The sequence below is a fragment of the Lissotriton helveticus genome, chromosome 1_1, assembly GCF_964261635.1.
Source record: "Lissotriton helveticus chromosome 1_1, aLisHel1.1, whole genome shotgun sequence".
Taxonomy (NCBI): Eukaryota; Metazoa; Chordata; class Amphibia; order Caudata; family Salamandridae; genus Lissotriton; species Lissotriton helveticus.
Window position 1 is genome coordinate 959886556 of NC_136057.1, and position 23064 is coordinate 959909619.

The 23064-nt window shown below is 44.0% G+C and overlaps 1 protein-coding gene across 1 annotated transcript in view; it reads right to left on the minus strand.

Moving 5' to 3' along the window:
- Positions 1-6271, minus strand: part of ITIH2 (inter-alpha-trypsin inhibitor heavy chain 2) — a 325176-nt gene extending 318905 nt beyond the window's left edge. Inside the window, exon 1 of the mRNA XM_078677093.1 lies at positions 6106-6271. Coding sequence (XP_078533219.1) covers positions 6106-6195 — 90 coding nt within the window. The 5' untranslated portion in view covers positions 6196-6271. The remainder of the gene's footprint in view (positions 1-6105) is intronic.
- Positions 6272-23064: the final 16793 nt, after the last annotated feature.

Sequence of the window (23064 nt, forward strand, 5' to 3'; positions counted from 1 at the left end):
CCTTTACAACGCGGTTTTTACAACGCATACCATTACAACGCATAATGCTTTTAGGCGCTGGATAGTGAATAGTTTAATTTACTATTCCAACTCCAGTCCCCGTGGATAGTAGGGAAGGTTATTGGATAGTAAATGAACCTATTCCCTATCCTAGAGCGCCCCCCAGAGCAATGCGTTGTAATAGTTTGCGTTATAAAAGTTACGTTGTAATGGTAGTTCATTGTAAAAGTTTCGTTGTAAAGGTTGTTTACCCCCACTGTGCTACAGCATCAGATGTAATGACGGCTGCGGGTAACGCTAGGAGCTCTGCAGCATGACATAATGACAGCCAGTGTGTAACAATGACAGCTTCCCACCTTGAGGTATACTGACTGTGTGACTGTAAGACAAGGTACCCCCACCGTTCGATGCACTGAAAGTGACTGACATTAGTGACAGTGTGACTGGGTAACTCCGGAAAGACCTCAAGAAGCAGATATACTGAGTGACTGTAACTCAGAGAACTCTCCAGCCATACATACACTGACTCTGTGACTGTGTAACACAGAGAACCCTCTAGCAGTAGACATTCTGGCCCTGTGAATATGTAACAAGAGGTCTCGTTAGACGTAGGAGCACTGAATAAATGTGTGACATTGAGATCTCTCCAACAGTAGGCATACTGAGTATACGACAGTGTGTCACTTAGAGCTCTGCAGCTATAGATGTATTGACTGTGAGGCTGCCTAACACTGAGAATTCTTCTGAAGTGGTTTACATATTGTCAGTGTGACGTGCAACACTGAATCTCTCCAGCTGTAGCTATTCTGACTGCGAGGCCATGCAACGTTTAGAGCTCATCAGTAGTAGGCATAATAAATGTGTGATTGTGGAACACACTGAGATCCAGTGCTTAATTTGAGACAGTGGTTTCCGGTACTCGGTACAGCACTTAACCCCTTAACCGCGGCGAAAATTCCGCCGCGGTGCGGGTGATTTACGGCGTGGGCGTCCGCACACGCCCACCGTGACGTCGGACGGCTGCCGGCCGTCCGACGCATGGAAGGGGTTAATTGTCAGCACCAGCGCTTGTAGGAATCTACCAGAAGGTGGCGCTGTCTGGCTAATTTAGATATGACCACACCAACAATTCATTAATAATTCATTATGCATTAAAAATTACTTTTAGGTGCCACCCAAGCCATTCTTGTGTCTTTGAGTCCTGGAATAGTCTGCATTGTCTAACTTGTAGGAGTGTGAGCGTTAGTAGTTGCATTGGTACTATAATTGGTGGCATGGCAGGGGAAATGTTAGGTGCAAGTTGCAAATTCCTCCTGACAAGAGCCTTGGCCCTTACTTTTTTTTACAAATTAAGCGCTGCATGAGATCTCACTAGCAGTAGACATATTGAGTTAGTAGCTTTGTAACACTGAGCACTTTCAGCAGTAGATAAGCTAAATGTGTGATTGTGCAACACACTGAGATGTCTTCTGCTGTAGACACACTGACTGTGTGACATTAAGAGCTCTCCAAGTCTAGATATTCTGACTGAGTGACAATCAATCAATCAGTCATTTGTTAAGCGCACTACATACCCACGAGGGTCTCAAGGTGCTGGGGGGGACATGGGGGCCACTACTGTTCGAACAGCCAGGTCTTTAGTGTCCTCCTGAAGGTCAGCAGGTCTTGGGTCTGTCGCAGGCTCAGTGGGAGGGTGACAGTGCTACATTCATAGCACTACAACAGCAAAGATATGCAGATTGCGTGATTGTTTAACAGTGAAAGCTGTCCATAATGAAACACACTGACTGTGTAACCCAGAAGTCTCGCCAACATATACATACTGATTGTCACACAAGCATCTCTCCTACAGCAATATATACAAAGAATGTGCAGTACTAAAATCTCTCCAGCAGTAGATACATTGACTATGAGATTGTACAACACCGAGAACTCCCCAGAAGTATATTTACTGATTGACAGTGTGACACTGAGAGCCCTCCGGCTGTAAAAATGCTGCCATGTGACTGCTTAACACTGACAGCTCTGCAGCAGTAGATGCACTGACTGTGTAACCCTGGGGGAACACCAGCAATAGATATAGCGGTCCTGTGACAGTAAAGCACTGAGAGCTCTGAGGACTCATTGCTTAGAGTATGACAGCAATGCAGGAAATGCACTGCCTGCTGATTTACAGATACTCACAGCAGGGCTGCAGATCGAGCCCCTGAAAGCACGTGCACCAACTCTGTGAGTGAGCGAAACTGACAGCGCTCCATCTCCAGCCCAGTGATAGATCGCTACAGTTTCTGCGACTGTACCACTGTACTCTCCATCTTTAGACCTGCTAATTAATTGATTGTTTCACTGATAACAATGTTTCCGTAGCTACACAATTTTCAAAAAAGCAGAACGAAGGTGCTCATAAAAATCAAAAGCCAAAAGTCACTGATCTGTCCCCCAGTTTGGGCATTTCTTGGGTACTAACGCAGTTCAGTGAATTATAAAACTCCCAAATTATTGACTAATTTTCATTGCTCCTTATGGCACAAACCATCAAATATCCTCATCACGTTAGCAGCAATGCCTGTTCCTATACGATAAGTAGCTAACGGGGTACATTTCTTCATTTCAGCGACCCCCTGTGGATAAAACTGAGAGTCTGGCCTGGCGTGAATTCATGTTAGCCTTGGGAAAGTCCTGTTGTGCGAAACACGTGCGACTGTATCACATATGTGAAAAGGTAGACAACAGAAGACAACAAATGAAGAAATTGGAAAAGGATGTTGCTTGTTTGAGAATTACTGGATTTGTGTATACACCCTATATTTTATGTGTGGTTGTAACAGCGAAAGCACAAGCCATAAGACTGAAACTTTGGGAGCGCACCCTCACGACATATTTGTCAATGTGCAGCTACAGACTTTATGCCTGGAGCATTGAGCCTTCAGCATTAGCTGTGGTGACAGTAACACCAGGATCTCCCTGGTATCAGATACTTCGATTCTACCATTAGATAGGAGGCTCAGTGTGAGAGATTTTCAGCTTTCATTAAGCTGGATGGAAAGATTACAACAAGAAGGGAAAAGTAGCTCTTTGTATTTGCCCCTTGCACGTCGTTTGTGATAATATAATAGGGTGATGAGATCTGCTTGAAGACGGCAAGTTCGATCAGTGGCTTAACGCATCTATTATGGACAGCTGCGTGCAACCTGTAAACCTTAGTGTTGAAATCCAGTGAGGCCACTTGGCAATTCATCCTACTCATGTCCACGAAACAAGATGTTTGTGTTGTGTAATGATAACACCTGCTGTCAATCTTTAGAGAATTCACTTAAAAGAGCGCACTGCAGATTTACCATTCGTTGTGGTTAGGAAAACTTAACACATTAGGTGAATAGTTTCAAAATAATGTCCAAAAATGCATAATATATTAAAATATTGGAATCCAAAAGTCAAGCGGCTTAAAGAAGATATTTACCATAAGTGTACCTTGGGGGTGATAAACAGCTGGCACCAAATTGTATTAAGTCATATTTTCGAAAATGTTGTTTCAAGATGCACTTATCGAAAACGCTTTCGAACTCTTGCTTTCTGATTGGAAACATGCCTCCTTCTTTAGACCTCGTTTTTCAGTGATTAAGCTGAGGCCTCTTTCAGATCTGCCTCCTGTAGTTTAGGGTTTGGAGAGCATGCGCAGTGGGAACCTTAGCTAGGTAAGGTTGTTGATGCAGAGTTTCTGGGCTGCTGCTTGACACGCTTGCTGTCAGCATGCCGGCAGCCACGTCCTCGTGGTATCTTCTTTCTGCCAGTCTCACTATAAAGGGTGAACGATGAAAATGTTTGCTGTCTAGAGGGCATGGGCGAAGGCAGACACAATCGCACTCTGGGAAGGAGTGTGTCCTACACGGTGGTGTATCAAAGGTGCCTAGGGCAAGAAGGAGCAAGAATACTGAACCCACCCCCTGATATGGTAGTAAAAAACACAGCCACTATTTGTGGTGGAATGGACCCCTCAAACCCTCGGACTCCGGTGTCACTGCACCTGCTGCACCATTGCTGTACCTCTGGTCCTACATCCTCATTGTTAAACCGTGACGAGGCATATCGGCACAACGTGTGCATAAGAGTGAGTGGTGCAGGCCCAGACAGTCGGGACGCTCTTGGCTTTAATATCCAGATCACTCCCCTGCACTAAACGCTTCCATTATATGTCAGGTAGTTCCCAATAAAAGGACACATCCTCCAAAGCGGTTCTTGTATTGATTTTACACAAGGCCTCAATAAGCACACGTCGAGGGCCCTACTACTAGACTGATTAAACTGTGTAAGCGCAGGTGGTGGATACCTTGTGCTTCATTTGTAGATACTGAGATAATTAGTCGCTAATGGATGGCACACCCATTCATGGGTCTGAGGGTGCAGATTAACCGCAACACGGCGCTCTTCAGTGTATGCTTCCTGCCGGCTGATACGACACATCTCGGCTCTACACCGACCAGCCTTACTCCTTAGTCTTTATAGGTACTTTATGGAATAGTGACAGCTGGAAGTGAAATGAAAGCTATTCACTTGGTAGCTTTGGGCTCATGGGTGACACGTGCTTTGGGGTCAAAGGAAGCGCCAGGCAGTCAGTCCTAGAAGGTAATCTCTGTACAATTAAAGAGCCTGTTTTCCAGGTGGGCTGCTTCCACAAGGTTCATCAACTATTTTTGGGAAAGGGCGTGTTCTATTGAGTTTCCACCATCCTAGAGGGTGTCCCAGGTACACAAAATGTAGTTTGGAATGTTATGTGGCTTTCAAACAAAGAATCAAGGTTTTACCATGAAACTCTAAGAGAAATGAACACTGAGGACTACCAGTGCCCTTTCTAGGTGCGGGTTTTGTCAGCGCAGCTTACCATTGATTTATTGCTAACATCACAGTAGAGTGGGCTTTTGGTCCACCCCTTTCAACCAGTGACTTCCTTTAATCGGCCTCTTTCAGTCTTTGGCTTGAGGCTTTGCCAATTATGGCTGGCCTCAGTAGAGCGCAGAATTTGTCTCTCGCCATTTTTGTCCTTTTTTATAAACACACTGTACACGGAAACAGAATCAGCATTTCTGGAGATTCAATGAATGCAGATCACCTGCGGTCCGCCCTCGCTTCCAAGGATCAGACCACGTGCGAGGCAATACCCACGAGAGTTGGTAGCATCTGTGTGCACTGCTTTGTAAAGCTGCCCTTCTTCTCATGGCACATACAAATCTACAGTTTCAGAACTTAAACTTATTGCGAAAGACCCTAGTAAGGAGATAGAGCTTGATTCCTGCATTTTTTTTTTAAATATCATGTAAAGAGAATTTGTTTTGGCTGCCTCTCGGACCGCGACAGGTGCACAGGTCTGCCCTTACATGTTTTCCTCAGGACCGGTATTAAGGGTTACACCTTTTTCTGCCCATTTTATTTATTTCCAAATGTTTAATGTGAATGAACTCAGCCCTCGTGAATGGGAAAATGAGAAACTTGCCAAATGGCCATGTATAGCATAGTGATTAGCCATGCAAAGCATAGAGAATAGCAATGCAAAGCATAGAGATTAGCAATGCAGCATATAGTCATTCAAATCATAGAGACTAGTCATGTAAAGCATAGAGATTAGCCATGCCAGCCAGCAGTGCGATTTCTCCTGCAATTTGAGTTAATGACTTCAATGTAAGTTAGGGCTGTCCTAGTTCCACATCACCAACCATGATGGTGGTTCCACGTGAAGAAAACAAATGCTTAGAGGTACCTATAACCGGAACAAAGGCAACCTCGAGCCAGGAACACCATAAAATTGTGTGATTGCCGTCCATGTTGCCTGCTACAAGTTTGGGCTGCATTTGAGCCATTGTCTTGCAAAGGAGGAATTCCGGGCTCATACTGTACTTTAAATCTGATGGAGTTTCAAATACGCCAGATTATCTTCCAAATAAAGATTTATAATAGGCCACTTATGCCTACCTGTAGGAGACATCGTGATTCCTGAGAGGAGGGATCCTTCGCTCTCAATGACATGCCTGTTTACCAATGACGTGTCTGTCTGTCGTTTCTAGTCTCCCCAATGTATTAACATTCAGAAACAAGATCTTGCCCAGTTCTTACCTCGGCCTCTGGAAGTTCCTCTAGGATTATGTCGAAGCTTCGAACCTCAGAGACCAGGAACAAAACCAGAAGGCACAGAAAGCGCTTCATGTTGTCCGCCGTCCTCCTGTGATCACCTCTGGCATGTGCCAACCTGGCAATATGTCCTTCACTGAAGCTGGCTTCCACTGACCAACACGGTTTATACGTCCTTTTCAGAATCTAAAAACCAAACTTTGTCCCACCCCCAGACAAATATTGATCCTTCTCCCATCCCCCTGCAGAGCAAGTGAAATCTGGGAACATGCACTTTGAGGTTGCGCAAATACTCTGTGATCTTTCCAGCTTATCGCTTCAAAACTGATAGTGCGTCTCCCCCTGATAGGCAGGGATGTGCCTTTGTAGATATCCCTTGCCCTCAGTGCACTTACTGCTTGGAACGGAGCTGCTGATCCACATAAAAGAACACAGCAAATGGATAGTAGAGGGGAATAACAATGTGCTGACTTTCATCGCTGGACATGTCTGGATTCAAGTAGTTCATAGTAATAAACTTCATTTGACAGATTTGGTTTTTATAAAGCATCAAATGTCTATAGATATTGGAATATTGTTACCCAATCAACAAATCTATTTGTTAATTCAGATTCGTTGACACTTCCTGGTGGTTTTAAATCTGTGGTGGTTAAGGCTTGTACCAATTTTACAGCAGAGGTGTACTTAGCTGTATGCACAGATGTAAGTGCATTATATAAATAAATAACACAGGCATCATGTCCAAGAGACAGTTTCAATTAGCAGCACAGACAATTGGGCAAAAACAAAAATCCTTAATGAGTTCGGAATTTGAAATTGCCCACAGATTTTGATAATAGTCTACTGCGTTTCTCCCCATGATTAGGTATCTTCTCTTACCCTGAGAGTACCCGACCTCAAGAAAGCCTGCAGATTCGCTATAAAGAAAGGCGGAGTGACCTTACCCAAATAGTAAGAGTTGAAACAGCAACAAACAACGCACTGACTAACAACATGGCTGCCTGCCACTGGCTGAAGACCTCATTTATTTATTGTAATGACAGCACAGCTGATTTCCAGGCTGGCATGAGCAATGGGCACTCACCCAATGAGTTTTTGAAAGAAAGCCACAAGCTCATTGGCTGACTGATCCAGTGCAGTTTCCAATGGTCAACAACGGACAAATTAATATGGAGTAGAGGTGTGCGAGTGGGCAGGTACTCTGGCATCAGGGCTCAGGGAGAAAGCAGAGATACGTGTATGAAGGGGAACAGGCCAAGGCATTCGGATGCTTGTTATGTTGTTATGTTATGTTACTATGACTTGTATAGCGCATATACACGAAGCAGTTTCTTGGCACAGAATACTATTATTAATAGGCTTGCTTAAAGAGCCAGGTCTTCAACATCTGTCTGAATTTCCCATAATTGGGCGTAGTCCTGAGTTCAAGGGCAGGGAATTCCAGGTGTGAGTGGCAATGACTGATACTCTGGCTCTACTTGTCCTTTCTCTGTTGAATTGAGGGATCACCAGATCGTGGAGATGGGTCGATCTAAGATTTCTAATAGGGGTGTACTTATGGATGAAAATGTAATAAAAGCTGGACTCTTTTCATGTGAAGGGATTTGAATACTATGCAACATGTTTTGAATACGGATCTCTGGGCTACTGGGAGCCAGTGAAGATCTTTTGTAACTTGAGAAGTGTGGCAGTGCCTGGGGAGTTGGTAGATCAGCCGTGCGGCTTGGTTTTGAACCAACTTGAGCCTATGGGTAATCGATTTGAAGAGACCCAAATAAAGAGAATTGGCATAGTCAATTCTTGACATAACCAAGGCAATTATGACTTGGACCAAGACATCAACGTTGAGAAATGTCTTTATCTTCTTGATTCTGCAAAATTGGAATAAGCAGGAGGATGTCACAGTGTCAAGTTGGGGTTTCAGGGAGAGATCCAAGTCAATGATGAATCCAAGTCTTTTTACCAACTTCTTTTTGGGGGGTGGGGGGTGGGGGTTGATATTTATATTGGTGGGCCAGAAGGAAGGGCTCTATAGACTGAGCTTGATTTTAGTAATTGCTATCTCTGTGTATCAGAGTTTACTTTCATTTAATAGTTGTACATCCAATCCCAGAAGAACAGCATGGTGTTTTGGAAGTGCTTCTAAGAATTGGGGGTATTGCCAATTGTGTGGAAAAGTTGCATGCTGTATAATTATATATTTTAACTTTCACATTTTTAAGAGAGTGAACCAAGGGGCTTATGTATAGGTCAAAAAGGGGTGGGAAGAGAGAAGAGCTTTGCGGGACCACTTTAGTAGTACTTTAAGAGAATTGAAGGGGGGAGTCTGATCAATTGTGATCTGTCTTTTAAAAGAGAGGTTGAGGAGGAAGAAGGCTTGAGCGGTGCCTCTATCAGTCTCCTCCAGCACGTCATCCACTACCAAAAGGATAACTGCTTCTGGAGAATGAACCAGGTGAAAGCCTGCTTGGCAAGGATCAAGAAAGCCTAAATCCTCAAGGAAGGAGAAGAGGTTACGAGCTACATGTGCCTCAGGTATTTTTGCCAAGTAGGGGAGTAGAGAAATCAGCCGGTAGTTTATTTAAATCAAAGGGGTTCTCACCTACTGTTTTGGCAAGTGAACTACTATTGCCTCTTTAAAGGAGCTAAGAAATATTTCTTGATTAATGCAAAGATTGAGGCGAGATCGACTGGGTCAGGAAGAAGTGTAAATACAGTTATTAATACATTTGGGGGGCATGTATCATTGGGGTAGCCCGATTTAACTTTTATCAGTAGCTCTACTAGGGCCTCCTTGCTGATCATGGGGAATGCCAAAATATTGCGTGTGTTCTTTTCACCTGATGGCATAGTGTTGTGCAGAGGACTTAAGGGGATACTCTTTTTAATAGTCTCAATCTTGTTAATAAAAAATGAATTGAAAGAGTCACAGAGATATTGGAAGGATGTGATAGGTAAGGTAATTGTATCAGGATTTGAAAGCTCTGAGACACTTTTAAATATCCCTTTAGACTTGTATGAGGAATCCAGAATTTTATTGGCGATAAAGGTAGCTTTAGGTTGCCTGATCAGCCATTTGTGCTCTTTGAGTTGTCTTACAAAGGTTCCCTTAAGATCAGGAGAGTATTTATGACACTATTTGTGTTCACTATGCTGAAGTTCCAGTTTGGCTGCTTTCATCTCTTCTGAAAACCAGTTGATGGCCCCATGATGTCTCATCTGTTTGGTTTTACGGAGGGGAGCATGAGGGTTATTGCCCTTAACTATCCATTCCGTAATCGCTTCCTCGTAGCTATTTATATCTTCCTTAAGTGTTAGAGAGAAGTTTTCCAATTGGTTACAAAAAAGAATTAAATTCAGCTTGTGACCAATTCCTGGATTAAATGCGAGGGCACGTCGAGGGTTTATAAAAGGTGAGGTCTGGTATTGAAAATGTAATCAGATGGTGGTCAGACCATACACAGGGGGCAATTGCCAGGTTTCCCATAAGGAATTTGGTGGTCCAAATTTGGTCCAAGGAGTCGTCTTTAATGTGCTTGGGCTGAAATATGTGCAGTTCTAAATTTACATGGATGAGGGTACCAGTGAGGTCAGCTGCTTGCTGCCCAAATGTTTTGGCATTTGCCCAATATCGCCTATAAGCAATACATTGGCTTGATCAATTATTAGAGGGGAGATAGGCCCTGCTAGGAGCTGAGGGAAGTTTTGCACAATATTTGGAGGTCTTTACAGAAGGGCACATGTCAAAGAAGAGGAAGCGTAGTCAAGTCACAAGATTTCCGACTGATGGAAGACCAAGGGAGAGATTTTCAAAGCTTTTGCGCTAGTTTAGAGTAACAAAAGTGACGTTAACCAGCGTAAATTTAGTTTTTGCTATTTTCTTTCCAGCGTAAAACTTGTTTTGCGCTGGAAAGCACTCTTTTAAGTAGCGCAAAGCAGCACAAAGCACTGTTTGCGTTACTTTGCACCAAGGGGGTGTTACATGGGTGGTACATGGGCGTTCCCATGCAACCACCCATGCCTTTTGATGCAAAACCATATTTACAAATATTTGTAAACATGGTTTTGCACGAAAAGTTAAAGCCCCTTTAAAGGAGGCGCTAACAGGAGAAATCCTTTAATTTCTCTATGCTTTTCCGACTTTCCGTGCGTGCTGCACTGTGCAGAACTTATGCAAAGTGGGAAGAGCTTTGAATCGTGCCTTTCATAGTATTTTGTACAGGAAGGGTAGCCTTCCTGTACAACACCTATGCTACAATCATGCACACAACTTAGTGCAGTGGTGATAAGGTGTGTGCATGGTGCACCCCCAATTGGAAAAATAGAAATGCCACTATCATTTCCTCAGGTTTCCTGTATTGCTTTTGAAAGAGCCTAAACATGTGCTTTAAAATGTAGCATCACTAAAGGAAATCCTGCCTGGGCTTCAGACTTAAACTGCATTTAAAAAGTGACACGCAGGCATTTTGTGCTGCAAGGTGAAAACATGAGCTTTGAAATTCATATGTTTTAGTCAGACGCTTTCCATTTAGCAATACACGTAAACAATTGCATAATTCATTCATAGCTTGATTTCAATGTGTTTAGTTAGATTTTGTCCTCACTGTGGAAATGTGATTTTAACTTGCAAAATGTTAAATGTCCATTAGTAAAAAAATAACTTGTATTAAAATTAGCACAACACTATATAATGTAGAAAATAGAACCAGCTCAAAATTCAGCTCTTGCTCTCAGTTTCTGTTGGCCTTCAAGATAAGCAAAGGAATTTCTCTCTCCTGTGAAGAGAACAGTGGCATAATTTGCAGCTGTGATCTCGGTTGGAGCTTTATCTCTGTGGTTGTTGAAAATGTTGTCTAAAGCCTCATTTAATTCTGTGCTTTACTGAGAATAAAAAACACACATATTTTAAAAGTATATTACGTGTTTAATGTTTCTTGCTTAATTAAAAAGGTTCTTTTGCAGCTCATGTTATGTGTTGAGTTAGAAATAAAATGTCTTTTTTAAAAGGAAGGTTAGGAGATTAAGTTGAATTAAATAAGATGCAGAATATGCTGTGGGAAGGATCTTCGCCTGTCTGATGAGATGACGTATACAGCCTGCCTAGGTGGTGGAGGTGTCCTTTTAGAGAACACTGGATTCCAGTTGGAGGAAGAGGAAGTCACGCTACATGCTTTGTAACATTTTTCTTTGATAAATGCATTCCTTGTTCGGAGTTTCACAACATTTGCAGGAACACTTTCTGAGCCCTTTGAGAGAGACAGATAGACAGATTTAGAGAAGCAAGGCTGCAGAGGAGTTTCAGACTCCTACGCAGAAATGAAGGGCAGAGAGCAGAAGTGATTTGCAGATTTAGGGAAGGAGAGGGCAGACCCTGATGGAGGGAAGAACTGAGGCAGACGTAGGCAGATTAGATGTACGGTTAGTTCCATTCTGACTTTATTAACATCCATAAGCTTTGTGCTTTGCCTAACTGGCTTTGCCAAGGCTTATTTCCTGTATGCTTGATTTCTCTTCACGGGAGATTCTGTAATTATTAATGATCGATTTATCTTAATGCTAAGCTCACTCTTGCTTCAAGAACTCTTCATGAGTTCAGACTGACATCATTTATGCCTCATTGTCTTAGAATAGGAATTATTTCCTTTATGGAACGCGCTGATTGCAAATAATGATATGCTTGTACTAACTTAATTTTGCCATAATCAATTCTGTAACCTGATTGATACCTGACTACTGAATGAAGAGTCAGAGATTCTTAAATTGTGATTGGAAAATAAATCCCTTTAAAACTAATCACAAGTCTCATTATTGGCTAAATGTTTATTTTCATTTTATTAATTGCTCATGTTTATGTAGGAGCTCCCTGTTCATAAACGGTGGCCAAGATCTATCGACCTTAGGGGGAAACAAGGGTAATGGTAATCAGAGGTAATGGTGCCACATTTTCTAGATTTTCCAAAGAGAGATTACCGTGAGATTTTCGCTCCAACACTTTGCAGTTGAATTTTCCTTCAATTTTTCACAAAGCGTTGGGTAAATTTTCAATGTCTTAAGCAATATTACATTAAATTGCAAGCATTATTGTTTGCAAAAGTCGTAATGAATTCTGTGACCTCATCACCAATGTCAGACCCTGTTTGGGGAGACAGATAGCGGACAGATTCTACTGAGCCTCAGCTTAGGTGGTTAAGGTAGTTTGCCACTGGTGTCCTGCGGCCTGTCCTACTATGGCTTTGAAAATTGGGTCATGTACTACCCTTTCAGCACTTGACTCTCAGTGTAGCAGAGTTGAACAGTCACTGGCTTCTCAGGGAGGTAATGTGGGGTGCCAGACCTCAGCACCCAACAATCAATCAACAAATACAATTACTTCAATATCAAGCCCGGTGCTTACTTTTAAGGAAAATAAAGTACTTTCAATTACACCTCAGTACTAAATACTACATGATACAACTTATTATACAAGGCAATCAATGTCCATAAATACAATCCTCCCTTGTGGTACTGCATCATCCTAACCCTTTTGCTAGTCCCTGCAGAGTGCTTCTTCTCCGGTTGCCCTTCCCCTTTCAATTTTCATGTAAAAGCAAGAATCTAATCAGGTGGAGTCCTTTCTTTCCTCACAGTCAAATGTGAACTCAGTTTATTATTGTTATGAGATATTGGGGTACTGGTTGAGGAAAGTGAAACCCTTCTCAAGAAACAGCCACAATCCTTGTCAGGATGAGGCACAAACAAACCTCAAAATAACCTGTGCTGAGCCCTCCGGTAGCTTGGCAAAGAGCAGTCAGGCTTAACTTAGAGGTAAAATGTAAAGTATTTATGCAGCACTTCAAACAGTAATAAAGTAAAAACCCAAAACAAGAAAAAATCAACACCACTTTAGAAAAATAGAGCAGAATGTAATTAATAAATCAAGATCAAAGTGACAAACATCCAAAAAGTAGAAGCAGAGAGATGCAATTTTGAAAGTCACAAGTTCAGGCCGACCACGATGGAGCACAGGTTGAATACAAGAATCAGGTTAGTCCAGCTGAAAAATAACTTGTGGTGGAAGAGGCCTCAGGGAGTAGGGAGAGTGTCAGGGATGGTCGTCAATGTAGTGCAAAGAGCAGGCCTCGTGTTGTAGACAATCACCACTGTAACTCAAAGATCCTGTTGTCATCACTAATGGTCGGGCCGGAGCTTCGTGCTGGGGCTCCATGTGAGCAGTCAATGCTGTTGCGCGAAGGGTGGGGTTGACGAAACTTCACGCTGGCAGGCAGTATGAACACGTTTTTGGTGCTAAAAGGCCAGTTCCCGGTCACTTACTCCAGCTGGATCTGGTTAATGGTTGGTTGAGGTGGTTGGAAGCCTGTTTTGTCCCTGTGGCTCTGAACAAGAGGTTGGCAGACTTGCCCTTGGAGTCAGTCTGGGAGTCCGGAGTTCGAACCCTTGGAGTCTCTCTAGGAGTCCTTGGTTCACCTGCAGGTGCAGTTCCACTCCCTCTGCCTCAGATCAGAAGGTAGCAGGGCAGAAATCCAGCAAGGGAGCAGTCCAGCAAAGCAGTAGTCCAAGAGGGCAGTAGCCCAGATATGTGGCAGTCCTTTCAGCAGCTCTGCAGGCCTTCTTCCTAGTATGTTTCTAGAGGTTATACCTGGAAGTGCACAGGTTTGCTGCCTCCCTTGGCTCCAGACTAACTACAGGGGAATGCAAACCTTTGTGTGGAGGCAGAGCACAGCCTATTGAAGTATAAGTAGAGCTGTGTCCAGCTCTGCCCTCCATTCCTGCCAGTGATGGCTCATCCAAGCACACCTATGTTTTCTATTGTTTGTGGCTGTCTAGGAGGAATACAAAAACCCCAACTGTCTGCTTCACCGAGTCACATGACCTAGAGACAGGCAGGATTCGCTAAATTGCTATGGCAGTAAAGTGGCAACTTTCTAAAAATTGAATTTTTTTAAGATTGTGATTTAAATTCTGATTTTAGCATGAGAGAGGATTTTTATTACAATTCCAAAGACACCAAACATGAACTGGTCACATGTTCTCATTCAGAAGTTACAGCTTATTAACTGTAACAAGGTAGCTCCAATGTTATCCTATGGGAGATGCAGGCCTTGCAGCAGTGAAAAAGAAAATGTAAGAGTTATAAAACCTAGAGTTACATGTCATATTTTTTTAATTCATTGTACTCTGCCCACTGGGCTGTCCAGGGCCTACCCTAGGGGTGAGTGATATGTATTGAAAAGGAAGGTTTGGGCTTAGCAAAATGTTTATTTTGGTAAGTCAAAATGGCATTTTAAAATTGCCTACACTGGCTGCAATGACAAGCCTGAGATATGGTTAAAGGGCTACTTAGGTGGGTGACACAATCAGAGCTGCAGACCCACTAGTAGCATTTAATTTGCAGGCCCCAGGCACAGGTAGTGTCACTTTACTAAGGACTTAGAAGTAAATTAAATATACAAATTGGGTATAAGCCAATTCTACCATGTTTTAAGGAGAAATCTCAAGCACGTTAGCACTGGTTAGCAGTGATAAAGTGTGAAGAATCCAAAAGCCAACAAAAACAGATTCAGAACCCGGGAGGGTGTAGGCAAAAGGTTTGGGGATGACCCTGCAAAAAGGACCACTTCAACATTGTTCTCAACATTTACACACTTGTGGAACAGAGGCTAGCCTGTTCCTCACTTTCTTCTAACAGTTGCGATGGCCTGTATAAGCTTCTGTGGGTGGGGGCCGCGATGAACTAGGATTTCCCTAGGCCACTGCATAAGCAAGGAATGGGCCACGTCGGCCTGTGGCTCAGTTCTGTGATTCAGTGACTCTGGTGTTGGTGCAGACCCATCCACAGGACTCTCATTGGATAGTAGGGATGTCTTGGGTTAATGTCGGAAGACGTGACCCAATTGGGCAAATGCAAGACTCTCAGGTCACACAGCCAATATATTGGGCCAATGGAGGTTGCAGTCCTGATTGGGCCAAATGATGATCCCTGAAGATGCAGTTCTGACTAGGCCAAAGGCAGTTGCAGCCCAGGTAGGGCCAAGTTATGATCACAGCAGTTGCAGCTTTGACCGGGCGAAAGAAAGTTACAGCTCCGATCTGGCCAAATGATGAACATTTCAGAAAAGGGGGTGGTGATGGACAGAGCATCTGATTAAGCAGAACACTCCTACCCAGTCAAAAGATCAGGGCTTGATCCATCACCGTTTTTTAGCTCACTGCACCATCCCAGCTCAGAACCTGGCTATATGCAAATTAGTCTGACCCTGGCCCAATGCATCATGGGAACAGGGCAGACCAAACTACCAAGCCAATTCTTTACTGGAAAGGAAACAAGCTTCGGGGGACCGGTTTTTGGCATTACAGCCGTCTTCGGCCCAGCTTGCTTGAATCCTGATGGTGCAGTGAGCAAGGGACTCATGTCTGAGCATACCCTTTCACTCCTATAGTGCTCAAAACGATTCAGAAAAGGGGGTGGTGATGGACAGAGCATCTGAATTAAGCAGAACACTCCTACCCAGTCAAAAGATCAGGGCTTGATCCATCACCGTTTTTAGCTCACTGCACCATCCCAGCTCAGAATCTGGCTAAATGCAAATTAGTCTGACCCTGGCCCAATGCATCATGGGAACAGGGCAGACCAAACTACCAAGCCAATTCTTTACTGGAAAGGAAACAAGCTTCCGGGCTTGAATCCTGATGGTCCCTTGCTCACTGCACCATCAGGATTCAAGCAAGCCGGGCCGAAGATGGCTGTAATGCCAGAAACCGGTCCCCGGAAGCTTGTTTCCTTTCCAGTAAAGAATTGGCTTGGTAGTTTGGTTTGCCCTGTTCCCATGATGCACTGGGCCAGGGACAGATTAATTTGCATGTAGCCAGGTTCTGATCTGGGATGGTGCAGTGAGCTAAAAAACGGTGATGGATCAAGCCCTGATCTTTTGACTGGGTAGGAGTGTTCTGCTTAATTCAGATACTCTGTCCATCACCACCCCCCTTTTTGAATCGTTTTGGCCACCACAAGCGTGGAAGGGTATGCTCAGATGTGAGTCCCTTGCTCACTGAACCATCAGGATTCAAGCAAGTCGGGCCGAAGACGGCTGTAATGCCAGAAACTGGTCCCCGGAAGCTTGTTTCCTTTCCAGTAAAGAATTGGCTTGGTAGTTTGGTCTGCCCTGTTCCCATGATGCACTGGGCCAGGGACAGACTAATTTGCATGTAGCCAGGTTCTGAACTGGGATGGTGCAGTGAGCTAAAAAACGGTGATGGATCAAGCCCTGATCTTTTGACTGGGTAGGAGTGTTCTGCTTAATTCAGATACTCTGTCCATCACCACCCCCCTTTTTGAATCGTTTTGGCCACCACAAGCGTGGAAGGGTATGCTCAGATGTGAGTCCCTTGCTTACTGCACCATCAGGATTCAATCAAGCTGGGCCGAAGACGGCTGTAATGACAGAAACCGGTCCCCGGAAGCTTGTTTCCTTTCCAGTAAAGAATTGGCTTGGTAGTTTGGTCTGCCCTGTTCCCATGATGCACTGGGCCAGGGACAGACTAATTTGCATGTAGCCAGGTTCTGAACTGGGATGGTGCAGTGAGCTAAAAAACGGTGATGGATCAAGCCCTGATCTTTTGACTGGGTAGGAGTGTTCTGCTTAATTCAGATACTCTGTCCATCACCACCCCCCTTTTTGAATCGTTTTGGCCACCACAAGCGTGGAAGGGTATGCTCAGATGTGAGTCCCTTGCTCACTGCACCATCAGGATTCAAGCAAGCCGGGACGAAGACGGCTGTAATGCAAGAAACCGGTCCCCGGAAGCTTGTTTCCTTTCCAGTAAAGAATTGGCTTGGTAGTTTGGTCTGCCCTGTTCCCAGGATGCACCGGGCCAGGGACAAACTAATTTGCATGTAGCCAGGTTCTGAACTGGGATGGTGCAGTGAGCTAAAAAACGGTGATGGATCAAGCCCTGATCTTTTGACTGGGTAGGAGTGTTCTGCTTAATTCAGATACTCTGTCCATCACCACCCCCCTTTTTGAATCGTTTTGGCCACCACAAGCGTGGAAGGGTATGCTCAGATGTGAGTCCCTTGCTCACTGCACCATCAGGATTCAATCAAGCCGGGCCGAAGACGGCTGTAATGACAGAAACCGGTCCTCGGAAGCTTGTTTCCTTTCCAGTAAAGAATTGGCTTGGTAGTTTGGTCTGCCCTGTTCCCATGATGCACTGGGCCAGGGACAGACTAATTTGCATGTAGCCAGGTTCTGAACTGGGATGGTGCAGTGAGCTAAAAAACGGTGATGGATCAAGCCCTGATCTTTTGACTGGGTAGGAGTGTTCTGCTTAATTCAGATACTCTGTCCATCACCACCCCCCTTTTTGAATCGTTTTGGCCACCACAAGCGTGGAAGGGTATGCTCAGATGTGAGTCCCTTGCTCACTGCACCATCAGGATTCAAGCAAGCCGGGACGAAGACGGCTGTAATGCCAGAAACCGGTCCCCGGAAGCTTGTTTCCTTTCCAGTAAAGAATTGGCTTGGTAGTTTGGTCTGCCCTGTTCCCAGGATGCACCGGGCCAGGGACAAACTAATTTGCATGTAGCCAGGTTCTGAACTGGGATGGTGCAGTGAGCTAAAAAACGGTGATGGATCAAGCCCTGATCTTTTGACTGGGTAGGAGTGTTCTGCTTAATTCAGATACTCTGTCCATCACCACCCCCCTTTTTGAATCGTTTTGGCCACCACAAGCGTGGAAGGGTATGCTCAGATGTGAGTCCCTTGCTCACTGCACCATCAGGATTCAAGCAAGCCGGGCCAAAGACGGCTGTAATGCCAGAAACCGGTCCCCGGAAGCTTGTTTCCTTTCCAGTAAAGAATTGGCTTGGTAGTTTGGTCTGCCCTGTTCCCATGATGCACTGGGCCAGGGACAGACTAATTTACATGTAGCCAGGTTCTGAACTGGGATGGTGCAGTGAGCTAAAAAACGGTGATGGATCAAGCCCTGATCTTTTGACTGGGTAGGAGTGTTCTGCTTAATTCAGATACTCTGTCCATCACCACCCCCCTTTTTGAATCGTTTTGGCCACCACAAGCGTGGAAGGGTATGCTCAGATGTGAGTCCCTTGCTCACTGCACCATCAGGATTCAAGCAAGCCGGGCCAAAGACGGCTGTAATGCCAGAAACCGGTCCCCAGAAGCTTGTTTCCTTTCCAGTAAAGATGTTGGCTTGGTAGTTTGGTCTGCCCTGTTCCCATGATGCACTGGGCCAGGGACAGACTAATTTACATGTAGCCAGGTTCTGAACTGGGATGGTGCAGTGAGCTAAAAAACGGTGATGGATCAAGCCCTGATCTTTTGACTGGGTAGGAGTGTTCTGCTTAATTCAGATACTCTGTCCATCACCACCCCCCTTTTTGAATCGTTTTGGCCACCACAAGCGTGGAAGGGTATGCTCAGATGTGAGTCCCTTGCTCACTGCACCATCAGGATTCAAGCAAGCCGGGCCGAAGACGGCTGTAATGCCAGAAACCGGTCCCCGGAAGCTTGTTTCCTTTCCAGTAAAGAATTGGCTTGGTAGTTTGGTCTGCCCTGTTCCCATGATGCACTGGGCCAGGGACAGACTAATTTGCATGTAGCCAGGTTCTGAACTGGGATGGTGCAGTGAGCTAAAAAACGGTGATGGATCAAGCCCTGATCTTTTGACTGGGTAGGAGTGTTCTGCTTAATTCAGATACTCTGTCCATCACCACCCCCCTTTTTGAATCAAATGATGAACATGGCAGATGCAGCACTAACTGGACCAAATGCATTTGCAGTCCTGATTGTGCCAGACAATGATTACGGAAGATGCAGCCCGACTCGGCCAAAGGCACAGCAACTTGTAATGGGTCCCACCACGACCTAGTGATTAGACATTAGGAAGACCCTCTTCAACATTGGCCACTTGCAGCTCACTGTTAGATAGTGAACTCTCTCTGAATGTCCCTCAGTCTTGGGGACATGCTGGGTCTCTCTCCTCCTGGAAAGTCTAACTTCCTGCAGGGAAAGGCAAACTCCTTCCCACTTTCATCAGACAGATAGATTTCTTGGCACTTCAAGCAGATAGCTCCTCCAGCAGAAAGTGCAGACGTCAGCTGATGTCATTCCTACACAGCCTACTACATTTCTGCCACACACTCCTGATCTTGCCACACCAGGGTATCCTGTCAGTACCACTTTATTCACTGAACTAAGGACACAGACAGTTGTCTTCTGCCGATTGTGAGGGCATGCTTAGTGCACCCTTCAATGTCACAGAGAAGAGTTCCAGGCCCTCATATAGTCTGGGGTAGGCCTCGACTTTTGTGTCTATGCTTAAATTAGAGTGAAGTTATTGGCCAAAATAAAAGTCAGGATACCAGATATGTCTGCAGTGGGCCACTGAAGGCAGAGGAACACACCTATGTACCACGCAGTGGACATTACAATACCAACAACAAACTTCCCCACTCCCAGATGTGTAGCAAGGAACTTTTACATATTGGAATGTTTATGCCTTACCACTAGTTCAGGTGCAGCAATTCTGATAAAACCTACGTGACTAGGTTGCATATACCTAGCAGAAATTGTTACTTCTCCCCGTTTGCCTTCTATTCAGAGGACACTCCCAGGATTTATTTCTCACTGTTGCAGTTGTTCATAGAAACACTCACTCAATGGACACCCCATGACCTCTCATTGTCTAAACTCTGTCCTTCAACAAGTAAATGTCTAGAGTTTTCTATCTCCAATTCTAGTACATTTCCTTGTCCCCATTTCTTGCCTAATCCATATTTGGTTTGCTCTAATGCAACCTGTACCACTTTCCAACGTTAATCCCTTAACAACCACTTTGCAGCCTGAAAAGGGGATAGGCGATATTTCCTTTAAACTTAGTTTACAGGGAAGCGTCCAAGTGGCTGACGCTTCTTGCGAAGGTGCTCCAAGCTTTTGAACTATCATTCTACCCTTTCGTGGTTCTAGGGATATTGCAGTGTAAATGCACCTCTAGGCCCCCAACCCTAAAATATGGTTACTCAGTGGTAAATGGAAACTGGTGGGTCCAGTGTGAACCTCAGAGCCCAATTGGGCTTCTACTATTAGAATATTTTGACGTGGTCAGCCTTCAGAAGATATGAACCCCAACGCCTGGTACCCTCTGGGGGTCAACCATGAATACTAGCCCTATCCCAGCAACAACAGTCCCCCTGTTAGAACAATTTGGTATGGGGAGCAGGAGAAATGAAATTGGGCTCCCCAAAACCATTTCCAGTTGCCACAAATATCAACAAACGCTCTAGCCCTGTGTTTGCACCTTTAAATGAATGCCAGAGTTGACAAAGCAGTCCTTTGCCAGGTTAAGTCCATCATTTCCCTGTTTCTCTGTGGGTCAAAACCCCAGTTAAAGCATCAATGTTTAAAATGTTGGCGGCTAGTGACATTGATGTCCAAAGTTCAGCACTTTGGGCTAAAACACGGTGAAGCAGAGAATCTAAGTTCAGCACCTTGGGCTAAAACACGGGGAAGCTGAGAATCTAAGAGAACTTAACACTTACCTGACTAGAACTTCCAGCAGTCATTGCAAGGACACGCCCACTGAGGCAAGATCATTTAAATACCAGCAAGAAGTAAGCACGCTGTTTCCATTTGCCCTGAAACGCCAAAGCCAATGACGAAGGGAATACTTCCCGGAACGCGAATGGCGAGAACTTGCGCAAGACTTTGCTGATGGGAATGTTTCACTCTGCTGTTTGCCTGCCGAATAAAAAGGGTTGAAATTCGACGTTGTGTGCGGTGTCTTCAATGCGCGAGCAGCTTTATTTGAAATGTTTAGTGGTCCGCTCTGACCACGAAGACAACCCCACTGCTGAACAGCAGGTCCGTGTACCACTTCTTGGAGGCACATCACGGAACAACGTTCCCGTTTGGTTAGGTGAAAGTGAAGCAGCAACTGAATCTGTTTCTCTCAGTGATCCGACGTATTAGAAGAGAGGAGGAAAAATCTCAGCGGCTTCTACTAGCGAACTTAACACTTACCTTTCTACAACTTCCAGCAGTCATTGCAAAGACACGCCCACTGAGGCAAGATCATTTAAATACCTGCAAGAAGTAAGCACGCTGTTTCCTTTTCCCCTAAGACACCAAAGCCAATGAAGAAGGGAATACTTCCCGAAACGCGTATGGCGAGAACTGGCGCAAGACTTTACTGATGGGAATGTTTCACTCTGCTGTTTGCCTGCCGAATAAAGAAGGGTTGAAATTCGACGTTGTGTGTGATGTCTTCAATGCAGCTTCATTTGGAATATATATATATATATATATAAATTCACTGAAAAAACCATAGGTTATAGACCATATATAGTTAGGAATTAGCATTTAAAAAACCTTATTTTACTCACACAAAACCATTGAAATTCCATATATAGTTAGTTGCACTAACTATATATCGCGCACCTGCAATCCACTGCTGATCATGTCACATATTACATCATTCATGACATGGTCAGTGACATCACTGATGACATCACTGATGACATCTCAAATGACATCACTGATGACATCACTGATGACAACATCCAGTGACTGTATGTTTCTGTAAAGTTAAAATATATCTTACATATTGAAGAATGAGTGGATGTATAAGTGTCTGGATGAAGGATTTAGTAGGTGCGTGACTGACTGTATGAGTGAGTGATTAAATGTGTCTCACTGAATGCATGGGTTAGTGACTAAACTGTCTTAATTTGTGCATCATTATGTCTGTTGTTCTGTAAACTGCTGCATGTGTTGATCATTAGCTATACGAGAGGCTATATGTGTTATTAATTGCTTGCCCAAGTATTTCTATGGGAGATTGAGTTTGTGTGGGGGTGGCTGGAAGGTGTGTGACTCTATGCATAGATGTGTGAACAGTTTATTCACTAGGTGTATGAGTTCAAGAGTGCATGTGGAAACAGCTACATGGGCAGTTGACTGTGTGCATGAGTGTATTGATGAGTGAATGGATATCTCAATGCTACATGTCATAGTAAGTACATATGTAAAACACAGTACATGTGAGAGTTGGCATATATAAATAACTGTGCATGAGAGCCACCGAATGAGTGAGTGGTTGTATCGATCATTGTGAACTTGTATCAGGGATTGTATAAGAGAGTAAATATGTGTTAGTATATGTTTCAATAAGTAAGGTGTGTTTAACTGTATAGTTGAAGAAATGGAGATGAGATTGTTTCTTTGCATGACTGACTGGGTGTGTGAGTAACTCCATGGATGAGTGGAAGTGTGTGAGTGTCTGTATACACTGAGTGTATCTAAGGTTATATTAGAGTCTGAAGAGGTTTATCGTATTAGCACAAGAATGATGTCAAATGAGATGTCATCAGTGATGTCATCAGTGATGTCATTTGAGATGTCATCAGTGATGTCATCAGTGATGTCACTGACCATGTCATGAATGATGTAATATGTGACATGATCAGCAGTGGATTGCAGGTGCGCGATATATAGTTAGTGCAACTAACTATATATGGAATTTCAATGGTTTTGTGTGAGTAAAATAAGGTTTTTTAAATGCTAATTCCTAACTATATATGGTCTATAACCTATGGTTTTTTCAGTGAATTTTCAAGGTTTTGTAAATGCTAATTCCTAACTATATATGGTCTATAACCTATGGTTTTTTCAGTGAATTTCAATGGTTTTTTAATAGCAAATATCATAAGCTGTCGAATGTCAAGTACGTGGTAAGTGAAAACATTTTCGTGTTTATGCACACTGATCTGCTTTGAATGGTGCCCCCCCCCCCCTCATTTCTATTAGGAGTACTCTCTCTTTGCAGATAGTGAAAGGTAGTTAACGCAGGTCTTTGCCCCCATTGTAATCCGTCGTGCCTGCTTCTCTCTCCATTTGATTGATTGTTATCCAAGTATTTACTGTTTTAGAA